Raw genomic sequence first — 12,177 nt, forward strand, 5'->3', positions numbered from 1 at the left:
GGAAGGGAATCCCAACACCGCTCTCTTCTCTTTCGGGCGCGTAGCAATAAAATCAATGGTAAAACTTTACTCGAAAAGGGATTTTTAAATCCTAAAAAATGAAAAACAAATCAAAAGAAAATTTCCCTTCCCACCCCCAGGTAGTACATTTTGCTCCCTAAAATTTTTGACCAGCGGGCTGCTCCCAAAGTTAGATATATACGCTATGGAATCTTCAAGACTGTCTTCATATCAAAGAAAGATTGAAAAAAACTAAACGATTTGTGGAACATGAAGTATTGACCAACAGTTGGCCGGAAAATAGCTTCCTTCGAATCGTGGTGCAGATTTTTTCACTAAAATGAGTTTTTCGGAGTACAAAGATCGAATATCTGAAGGGGATACAGTTATCGTCTTTCTGGTAAATCTTATTTACTATATTTTATGTTATGTTTTCAAGTTTTATAATTTTGTAATTATAGAACAAATACAATTTAGCCACAAAGAAAGGACCGCAAAGCTCTTACAAGTCTTACCTCTCATTTTGGTAAAAAAATACGATCTCATCTTTGTTATTTAACATTTTTAAGGGATTTAATTCAATGCAAAGTGTGATAGTTTCGTCTAAGAAAGTTCATCAAACGAAATATGGCGCTCTTCCTCATGCGGACATGATTGGAAAACGTTTTGGTTCAAAGGTAAGATTGTTAATGTGGTTTTCCAACCTCGAATTGTGTGTTATACGGTACTTTATCATTGTTATTTTATCTATTTATTTAATAAATGATATGATGAGTAGAATTGACATTTTTATATTACTTCTCAAGATTAAAATTTACAAAGAAACTTATTCTCAAGGGAATGACACAAGGTCTGAAAATGGAAAACATTGTGCCCAAGCTGAAAGGGTCTATTAGCTTATTATTACCAATTGTCATGTTCCCAAGAATAGCTTGACTCCTCTTTCCCCTACCCTCCCTCCTATTGCCACCCCCTCCCCCCAACCTGTCACTTAACCTTTGTTTTGTTTTGTTTGTTTAATTTATTTGGAGATCAAACCAAGTAACTTGTTAATCTTTACCAAGTGCTGTTTTTTAATGTCAGATGCATACAATGAACAACAAAGGATGGGTCTATCTTCTCCACCCAACGCCAGAACTTTGGACCATAAATCTACCACACAGAACACAGATTCTCTATCACACAGATATCAGTATGGCAGTCATGCAGCTTGATATTAAGCCAGGGTCTGTCGTTGTAGAATCTGGTATGGTGCAAACACTTCAAAGAATGTTTCATCCAATTACCAAACACTGAGAAGTGAGTTGAAAAACTCAGGTCAATTTTTTTAACCAACTTCAAAGTGTTTGGATAGAGGATGTAATATTTTTTCAGTGCTAAAAATTGCTTTTCAAATATTAATGATTATTGGGGAAGTTCAAAGCATAAGTTGCCCAAATTTTATGCCAATCACAGTTAGCAGATCACAGTAGTTCCAAACCTCTGTTCATGCTAGTGATTTTCTTAGTTCCCCCCCCCCCCCCCCCCCCAATGAATTATTAATGAGTTGGAGAACATAAAATAAAACAAACTGGATAATATGTGTAGTTCAACAATTAACACTTATTGACTGGGACTGAGGGAAACCATTTGTTTTGTGGTCGCGAGACGGTGATGTTTCATGAGGCGAAGCCGAGTGAAAATCGCTGTCAAGGGACCACAAAACACACTGCTTTCCCAAGGTTCCCGTCAATAAGTGCTTTGTTATATACCAAATGTCAATATTTGATTATTTGATTTCCGTGAAAATCACTTCCAATACAGTCATTACCGGTCAACAACATACAGTATTATTGTTGCCTGCTGAGATTCATTGCAGGAGAAGCGTACATCAAAACTTGTTTACATTCACGTGATATCCTTTCCCCCAATCAGAGTACAAAAAAAACTGGACTTTGACATTTGGTGTATAACAATATAAAATGATTCCTCATAATAAAATGGGCAGGGCTCAAAATAAGTTCAGACGGTCAGTCACCAGTCATGATGACCAGCCAAATTAGTTTTAGCTTGGTCATACCTTGTTTCTGGCATAATGTTACTGGTCAAAATGATCTACCAATGCAGCAAAGATTTGACCGGACAAGTTCCAATTCTGGCCACATGTCTGATTACTGGCTGTTACATGTTTTTTAAGGGTTTGAGAAATCAAAGGGGTGGAAAGGATCTGAAATGTAGTTATTAGTCAGACTTCTACAATAATAAGCATATAATGTAATTATACTTGCTTTATCAAATGTCTCTTTTAGGGGTAATTGGGTGGTGAAGATTGCAAACTTTAAAGTTTCTACCAGTTTATTGTTTATTTAGGACTAAATAATTGTTCATACAAAATGGCTCAGAAGTAAGAAATATGATTTATATATGATTAACCATATATTGCACATTTGAACAAGACATGTACATGTACATAATTTATGTTAATGTTGCACTAATGTAATGAATAATTATTAAGTATTATTATTCATTTCAGTCATAATCTTCCAGTGTTAGTAATAACTTGATGAATTGTATTGAATCACGTTTTTTGTTAACTAAAGGTACTGGAAGTGCTTCCATGACACATGCACTGATAAGAACTGTAGCACCTTCAGGACATGTGCACACTTTTGAATTTCATCAAGAAAGATGTGAGAAAGCCAGGTAAGTGATATAAACAGAAGCAGGGCTTAAAAATTCAATTTAATATACACATACATGGTATATTATTCCTTCAACAACACTGTCTGTCAGTGGTTGCTGTTTCCATCAGTAATAACGTAACTATAAGATGTTAGTAAGTGGTCAATACTGTCATGGTAAGGTGTTGGTAAGTGGTTGGCTGACTATATTATACTTACTGATGCCTTACCATATATGTTGCTGGTTGATCCTTTCATGGATTATCACACCTAATAAACAGTCAACACTAGAGGTACATTTTTTTTTTTTAATATGTGTGTGTAAAAATGTAATACATGTATAATTACAATACTGATGTTTCAGAAGTTAGTTCTTTGTCAGAGTAAATTATATCATTATGTAATTTTAGTAAAAATACACAGGTGATTATTGAAAATCTCGCGCGCTGATTGGTGGAGAAACTCACACTATCACACGATAATCACCTCCAACGATAATCCAGAATGGTGGCCAGCCGCTTTGTTCTTGTTACCAGAAAAAATGTCTTCTATCTTCTTTTTTTTCTTTTTCTTTTTGAAAGAATCACCTGTGTATTTTTACTAAAACAATCATTTGCCTCAGCCTCAGTGAATATCGTAGAGTATTTACCTCGCCACTCCGATTACAAGTTGCTTGTAATCACTGTTTTCAGAAATGACCTTCATATTTTTCATGCTTCATGTAGAAAAGAATTCCAAGAACACAAGGTTGACCACCTTGTAACTATCGAGCACAGAGATGTTCTTAAGGATGGGTTTCAATTGGACAACATAGCTGACGCAGGTAATATGGACTGTACAGAAACTAAATAATTACGCTTGTTAACTATTTAAAAAATAAAAACCATCATGGCTTATATTCGACAGAACAAGAAACAACTAACTGTTCATCTCATTTCCGTGTTCATTAATTATCTTACAATGACTTACAAATTTTTTGCACACTCATTGGTTATTCTTTTATCATCAATAAGAGGACTGACAAAAAAGCTGATGTCAACAAGTGTGCATTCTTTCCTTTGATTGTTTTGATCACTAAAAACAAGAAATTGTTTTTGTTTTTGTTATAATTGTAAGAAACAAATGGAGATCAGCTTTTAATGTGTCTGTCCTCTCATTGACGATTAATTTCGTCATCACATTATCAATTGGCAACTCCTGGTGGATCCACACTACTTTGACAATGTGATGATGCAATCTATTGTCAAAACGAAGACCAACATAAAAAACTGATGTTAATTATTTTGTTAAATTCAAGATGGCCAGCCTGGAACTGTGAACGGGGCTATAAGTGCAAGGGTCTATTGAATTATATTCTGAAAAAGTGTTGTTTTTTTTTTATATGTTTCTTTAGTCTTCCTGGATCTTCCTTGTCCCTGGGATGCTATTCCTACTTCAAAACAAGCTTTTAAGGTACCAAAACAAGCTTCTAAGGTATCAAAACAGTCCATTTCAGCTTGGGTATTATCTTTTTCCATAATTTTATACCACATGTCATTTTCTTGAGTATCATTTCTTTGTTTATAACAAACAACAAAATTACTCAATACCGTGAGTGTGGAGTTTGTCGTTTACTTAAACATTAGCTTCTGGCTAGGGAGACTTGGCAACAACTCTGTATCCGTCATAAGACTTTATCATTAGGAACCTGCTTTCAGATTCCCAAATGATTTTCTTGATTTCTTTTTTGATCAAAAAAATCTTGGAAAAAGGCTATGTGAACAAGTAAAGCCTACTGAAGTGCGCGCATGGTTCCAACGACCATGCATTTTGTTATAACTTACAAATTATCTGCGCGCTGTTTGGATAGCTTTATCTGTCTGTCCTCTTATTGATGATAAAAAAATAAACAATCAGCGCGCGAGAAATTCGTAAGTTACTGTAAAATTGTTAATTTTGTTATGGCCCTTGGTCTTTAACACGCTGACGCACCAAGAGTCGTGGTTGAAAAGTATTTGTTTTATCCTGCAGAAGAGTGGTGGACGCTTGTGTTCATTTTCTCCCTGCATTGAGCAAGTTCAGAGAACCTGTGAAGTGCTGACAAAGGAGGGTTTTAAAGGTAAGCATGTGGTTCCCGCCACTGCTCTTTTTTTATTTATTTTTATTTATTTCTAAATGTCCAGACTCCTGATTAAACTTGATGGGGGTGAAAAAATGGCTTTGTTTTCCGAGATTTAAAACAGAGTGGCGGCTCTTCATTCGCTGAAATTCCTATTGGAATTAAGAACTTGATTTTTGCTGAGGGAGGAAAACCGGAGAGCCTGGAGGAAAACCCTCGAAGCACAGGAGAGAACCAACTACCAACATACACATAAGACGCTGAGCCTTAGTAAGAGACGAGCACAGTGCGCTTTCAAGGACCTTTGATATGGGTACGCAGTACGCGAAACACCACACGTTAATCCTTAGACAACAAACTTGCATATACTATCAACTTGAAAAAAAGAATATAAAGCGCAAAAACCACTTAAAAAAACTCGAGATACGAAGGAAGAGTTTCTGAATCACATACATTTCTTTAGATATTAAGAAGAACGCGTTCCTCCTTTGACGTCACAAGCCCAGTCTCCCTTGTTGCTCGGTCATGTTTTGGAAATTGAACTTTTAACGGCTAGCGAGAGAGAAAAAATAAGAAGCCGGAGCGTCAGAATCAAAGAATTCTTTCGACGTGTTTCTTAGAATGACTTCTATTTTGATATAAATAAAATGTAAAAATAAATGCGGTAAACACTTTAAGCACGTAAATAGGGAGAGGGGGACACATACACAAGGGACGCTCCCTACCCCTCCCCTCCTAAAGAACAACATTGGAGGAAGGCATCATGATGTAACTTATTTTTTTACCCGATGTTATATTTTTTGAATCAGATATACAAGTCATGGAGTGTCTGTTAAGATCATATGACGTCAAACCAGTAACGATACAAGAAGCAGACTTTGGTCCTACCGTACCACAGGTAACGGGCTTTAAACAAAATTAGTAAAAGCGTCACATACTACACTGAATTACCACACTCTCTTGCGTACGTACTTACGTATGTAGGCCATTTGCATTAACGATTCACGTGACACCCTTCCCTTAAACGAGGCAGAAATTGAAAGAGCATCTCATTACCATTCCGAGGTTTGTGTGAAAGACTGGGTCGAGTTGTATTTGCAGTGCATCATGGGACTGTTTTAGGGGACGAAACACGCCATCTTGAAAATGTCCCCTAAGACAGTTCCACAATGCACTAGAAATAATTTCTCAAACCTTTTAACTTAAAAGCCAAATCGCATGTTTCCAAAATTGCGTCTATTTCGTCACCTAAAACAGACCCACAATGCAATGCAGTACCAACTGGACCAAGTCTTTAACTTAACCTCGGAACGGCTAATTAGTAGAAAGGAAATAAACCAGTTCACTTCGTTGACCCATAATTTGTATGTTTGCGTTTCAAAGGTCTCAGAAAAAGGGAATAATTCGCACAATAAAAAACGGAAATTAGAAGATACAGAAGACACAGTTCCAGAGGTAAGAATACATTTAGTCTTTATCCGCGAACCCTGAAACAACCTCTGGGCTGATTTAAGTCAAGGCACAGCTAACTCACAGATCGAAGTCAGGGCATGCCTAACTCACAGATTGAACCCTGAAACAACCTCTGGGCTGATCTAAGTCAGGGCATGGCTGCGCCTCGGACCGGAACTAATATTGCGCACGGACTTGAAATCCCGTCCAGTACAGTTCCTTTTGGAGGCTTTGAAATATTACTTTACCAACTGTCTACATCTCGCTATTTTATGTGAATAGAGTTGTTTGTTGGTTCTCTCTTGTGCTTCGAGGGGTTTTTCTGTGGGTTCTCCGGTTTTCCTCCCTCCGCAAAAATCAATTCATTGTTATAAATTAAAATGCACCATAGAACCAGGACCACAGGTATGTAATTAACCACTGGTTATTAAGTGCTACCCTCGTAAAACAAGCTAATTTTATTTATTCATTGAATACGTGAGGTAAATGTCCCATCACTTATTATCTAATCAAAAGATCCAATTTTCGCTTCTCATTCTCCTTGCTGATTATCCAATTGCTTCCCACAAATTAACCAAAATATGTGGAATTGATTGATAACACGACTGAGTTACTAGGAAGATCAAAAAATAGATAAAGCAGATGTCTTTTTCAGCAAAAAAATGTATCGTTTTTTACTAATATGATTTGCGGTAAACGTGTGATTGTCTACCAATATGGTCTACTTTGGTTTCATTAGAAAACCTTTAATATTTATCGAACCCTGAAACAACCTCTGGGCTGATTGAAGTCAGGGCATGGCTAACTCACAGATTGAACCCTGAAACAACCTCTGGGCTGATCTAAGTCAGGGCATGGCTAACTCACAGATCAAACCTTGAAACAACCTCTGGGCTGATCTAAGTCAGGGCATGGCTAACTCACAGATCAAACCTTGAAACAACCTCTGGGCTGATCTAAGTCAGGGCACGGCTAACTCACAGATAGGACCCTGAAACAACCTCTGGTCTTATCAAAGCCAGGGCTCGGCTAACTCACAGATTGAGCCCTGAAATAACCTCTGGGCTGATCTAAGTCAGGGCATGGCTAACTCACGGATTGAACCCTGAAACAACCTCTGGGCTGATCAAAGTCAGGGCACGGCAAACGCACATAATAAAACCCTGAAACAACCTCTGGTCTTATCAAAGGCAGGGCTCGGCTAACTCACAGATTGAACCCTGAAACAACCTCTGGGCTGATCTAAGTCAGGGCATGGCTAACTCACAGAATAAAACCCTGAAACAACCTCTGGGCTTATCAAAGTCGGTGCACGGTTAACTCACAGATTGAATTGAAATTTAGCGTATTTAGTTTTGCCGGCCGGCGACGAAAACTTGAGCAAACCACGATATCATGCACCCAAGGACGTTAAAATCCCTCCTTGATAGTCTTCTGATTTTCTGCTGTTTTGTGGAAAATTAGAGCACTGTTTTAAAATTACTTTACACCTGAACAATATTATTTTGATACACGGAATGGTTTTCTACAAACAGCGCGAAGATATAAATCGTATCTTTTATTGTCCGTCAAGAGTTTCAGCCAACCGCAACAGCTGTGCAGAAGTATGTGATAAGATACAATGCGGATTTTCCTTTTTTTAATTAGTTTTTTTACTGAGTGATATTTTCGTACACAATCTTGTTTTTGTTTAGAAAGCTATTAGTTTTCTTCTTGTAGGTGCACTTTTACTATTGTTGTACAGCCACTATACGGTATGTCATTCAGGGCATTGATATTTTATTTATTTCAACAATGTTTATACAAGGATGTCTCATTTAGCAGAGCTAGTTTAAAGAGAGCCCTGGTTTGTTTTGTTTTGTTTTGTTTTTTTTTTGTCGCAGCTGTCGGTGCGCGTTAAATTTCGTGTCATAATCACGACCTTGTCAGTCTTCGGCGCGTCCCTACATCTGATTGGATGAGTGTAGTACTCTATCATCAAGTGTTTTGTTAATTGAGCAAATTTTTTATTTCTTGCCGTGCCGGTATAGTTGTTGCGTGTGTTCAGACGGATATTCTTCACTTAAAGGTGTACTTAGAGAAAGAAAATGAGGAAGAAAATTTTGTAATTGGGATGCAGTAACTTGATGCTGTTTTCAATTTCAGACCACGTGTCATTCTGTTGAGAATAAGATTCCTTGTTTGAAGTATATCAATATTCATGTTACTTCTCATTTGCAGCCTTTAGTTCAACAAAAAAACGATACTCAAGGAAATAACAAGGGTTATGAACTGGGAAAATATATAAAATGAATACAAAAACAATGATAATTATTCGTAAAGTCAAAACCAGCCGTCATGATTTGCGCGTCATATTTGTTTAGAAACTTGGAAATTCATCTTTTTCTAGTGGTTTTGTGCATCACGCACACTGCCCAGGTTAAGGGGATAGGTTTCACGGGTGCGAATCAAGGGTGGCGTAAAGGTGGTGCGCCCGCCTCTCACCTCTAAGGTCTCGCGTTTTGATTCCTAGACTCGGCTTCGCATGTAAGTAGAATTGCACATTAGGCTTGTCACTTGATTCGAGGCTTTCTCTCCATGTTTTCTGGTTTCCCTCCCTCGGTAAAAACTAACATGCTAAATTCCAATTCGATATGTGAGTTAGCCGTGCCGTGACTTTGATCAGCCCATGAGTTGTTTCAGGGTTCGATCTGTGAGTTTGCCACCAGGGATTTAGATCAGCCCATTTGAAGGTATTTTAGTTAGTTTTTATTGCATATTCAAGATTTATTCCTATTTTTTCCCTTTTTCTTTTTGTGTTTGGTTTTTGTTTATGGAAACAAAGGACTTTGGTCTGATGGTAGCAATAACGTTTCATCATTTTTCTAACGCGGTTTGACAGGTCGCAGCTTGAGGAACTGCTTTGGCGCGTGATAGATCAATTTAAAATATCCAGTATATACTAGTCATAGGCTAAAAGTTGTTTCTCTACTAATTAATTTATCATTATTTACTTTAATTTCTCATAGATATAATTTGATATTTTCATATAAGATGTAATCAGCCTTTTTCTAGCATGGGGTGTATCTGTGGGATGGGTTACTTATGTAACGGGGATGGGTAGAGTGATACCACGTAGGGGACCTAGTGTTCTGTTGTAAATTACTTGCCTTTGGCTTTTTTTAAATCAATCAATCAATCAATTCTAATAATTTCAATCTAGCTTCTGTACTCAATAAACGGATTTGCCATAAGTACTATAAATAGTGGAGTATCTGTTGAAATGGTCCGGTAATCTTACATATTTTCCTTTCATGCACACTAACTTCTTATAGGGTGAGAATAGCGACTCAAATGGTAATAAAGAACCCACAGACGAAGAGAAAAAGACACATCAAAATTATCATCCAAAAGTAGAAATGAAGACATTGATGACTGCCAGACCTGTCCGAGACGTACCTGGCCACACTGGATTCCTTACCTTCGCTACACTCTTTCATAAATAGGTATCATATTACTATACTAGATAGCTAGATATTTATCAAATATAATCCTTGCTTTTTTTGCTTTTTTATGTTTCTTTGCTCATTAGAGACGGGGGATTTTTCATTTATATGGCGTCAACATGCTTTTGAAATCTGTTGCAAAGATTTTGTAGGCATGGGTGTTTCGCGTTGTGTCTCTTATCGACGTTCCTTTTTCTCTTCCTCTCTCTCTCTCTCCCTTCCCTTTCCTCTCCGGTGTCTGTCTGTCTGGCTGGCCATCGGCCCTCTATCTCTTTCATTCTCTTACTTCATTCTTCTTCATCTCCACCTTTCTATTTATTTGAAACTTAAATATAAATGTATAAATGACATCATTAGTATTCCCACCTTTAGATGCGTTTCAAAATGGCTCTTGTTCTCTTTCTAGGGTATCTCTTGTTTTTGTGAGTTTCTTTTCTTGTTCTTTCTCTCCTTGTTTCAAGAATTCCAATTCTTTAACTTTAAAGGTTCTGTTACACGTTGAAACTTTTAGCTGAGACATGTGGTGCAAAGCTGTTGCGAGACAAGTTTCACGAGGGTGTTACGCGGCGCAATTAAGGCCCTGCCTAAACGAGGAAACAAGTTTCCAGGAATATGTTTCCCGCGCGCATGTTCCCCGATAATCCCAAGTTTAGCCACATGCGAAACATTGCTACGTGCAACAAATTTTGCTTCCAAGACGCAAAAATGTTTATGCTGTGCGGCAGAAACATTTCATGCTTCCGAGACGCATGGAAACAATGTTTCCCAATGTTTCCTCGTTTAGCCACGAAAGTCAACATTCTAAAAGTTCGTTACTTAGCAACGCTAGCTCTATTTTGAAAGTGCGCATGCGCTAACCGATGTTGAGCAAACATGTTTCCCGATGTTTCCTGACAGTTTTGCCACCTTTGGAAACATTTAAGAAAACATATTTCTGGAAACATGTTTCCTCGTTTAGCCAGGGCCTTGGGCTTTGAGAAACTTTCGTCGCGAGAAACTAGATAGGACTAGTAGAACTGAGTCTCTACTCGTGCAACGGGAACTTGTGTCGCGAACAAGTCAGGACGAAATTGCGCCGCCTAACATCCCCCTTGTCTCACAACGTCATTGCAATAAAGTTTCAGCTTAAAGTTTCAACATGTAGCAGTGCTTTTATACTTGTAATGCTTATTCACAATCTGAACGTTGAATGCCATGAATACAAACTTCGAATTCTGATTCCCAGTTCCATCGACATGAGATATATAACGTTAAAATCACATATTTCTTTAATGTTTTTAATAAGAATACATTAAAAGTCGAATGATTAAATTTAATCAATCCGAGATAAAGACGATAATTAATTAGTGTTGTTTTTTTATCCTTGATGCACCAGGAGTTTAATATAAGAACCGTAAATGCAGAGTAAATAAAAATAATTTGTGTACGTGCCTTTGATAGTAAAAATAGTTGATGCTGCATGCTGATATTGGATTTACAAAACCAACATGATATCTGTAAACATTTTGACCGAAGTTTCCGAAATCGAACCAAAGACATTCTTAAAGCAAACAAACAAAACCACATCATTGAAATTCAATTCACAATGGAAAAGCGTGTCGAAAATCCTTAAAAGAAAAATTAAAAGAAAGAAAGAGACAAATAGCCAGAATTAAGATGGAATTCGAAATTTTATCACGACTTTTTTCGAGATGTTTTGAATAAAACCTGGTAAAAAAAATTCATCATTTCTTCTGCAGTGGCATGTAAAAGCTAGGTGTAACTACGTTTTCCTAGATGTAAACAATGGTGTTTTATCGGCAGGTGTCCGTGTAGAGAATGACGCGGGAAAAGGAACGGCGCTGATAGGGAAAGCTTCCTTTGCTCTGCACCATCACGTGCCGGCGCCCATAATACAGCTTGCACTGCCTTTGGTTAGATGGCAGGGCCCAGTTGTTCAAAGCCCGATTACTGCTAATCCTGGGTTAACTCTCAATAAGACCTATAGAGTTAATCCTGGATTAGCGCTAATCCAGCTTTGAACAACCCGGCCCAGAACAGTAAAATCCCTTTGCTCTCGGGAATGCAGCCCAATCTGGGGAACAAAACAATAAGTTCCAATTGTCTCAGGAGATTGGAATTCTTTTGTTTTGTCCCCCAGGAGCTGCTTTGACGTCACATGCAAGGGGTATATAGATAGACCTGAACTGATACATAATATTTTCATCCCAAAGTGGGCCATTACTCCTTTCCTTGAGTACCAGAACGTTTTTACTGCTTGATAACTTTTAACACTAATAAACTATTTAATCTTTCAACATGCCCCAAATGGTTTTAAATGAGAAAACATTACGAACAAAAGATATTAGTTGTAATGTTCTTATCTCACCTGGCCACCATCGAAAGTTATCAAGAATGGAAATCTAGAATCATGACTAAAAACATTGGATTATTATATACACATTGTACTCTATAACAATAAAACACCTGCATAAACCATTTC

General features: G+C 37.5%; 1 protein-coding gene across 1 annotated transcript; it reads left to right on the top strand.

The window, feature by feature from the left end:
- The first annotated feature begins 262 nt into the window (after positions 1 to 262).
- LOC116292930 (tRNA (adenine(58)-N(1))-methyltransferase catalytic subunit TRMT61A) lies at positions 263 to 12,173 on the top strand. Its single transcript, XM_031700278.2, has 10 exons — positions 263 to 400; positions 570 to 677; positions 1,084 to 1,246; positions 2,580 to 2,682; positions 3,386 to 3,483; positions 4,054 to 4,112; positions 4,671 to 4,758; positions 5,568 to 5,656; positions 6,142 to 6,213; positions 9,525 to 12,173. The coding sequence occupies exons 1-10, from the start codon at positions 341 to 343 to the stop codon at positions 9,693 to 9,695; spliced, it is 1,011 nt and encodes a 336-aa protein (XP_031556138.2). The 5' UTR covers positions 263 to 340; the 3' UTR covers positions 9,696 to 12,173.
- Positions 12,174 to 12,177: the final 4 nt, after the last annotated feature.

Source organism: Actinia tenebrosa, unplaced genomic scaffold (genome assembly GCF_029948245.1).
Source record: "Actinia tenebrosa isolate PJP-AT-01 unplaced genomic scaffold, QUT_ActTen_1.0 PGA_scaffold11__36_contigs__length_13525064, whole genome shotgun sequence".
Lineage (NCBI taxonomy): Eukaryota > Metazoa > Cnidaria > Anthozoa > Actiniaria > Actiniidae > Actinia > Actinia tenebrosa.

Coding starts and splice junctions, on each gene's coding strand:
- LOC116292930 (XM_031700278.2), top strand. CDS start 341: ATGAGTTTTTCGGAGTACAAAGATCGAATATCTGAAGGGGATACAGTT. Junction 2,683..3,385: donor GAAAGATGTGAGAAAGCCAG/GTAAGTGATATA, acceptor TGCTTCATGTAG/AAAAGAATTCCAAGAACACA. Junction 5,657..6,141: donor TTGGTCCTACCGTACCACAG/GTAACGGGCTTT, acceptor TGCGTTTCAAAG/GTCTCAGAAAAAGGGAATAA.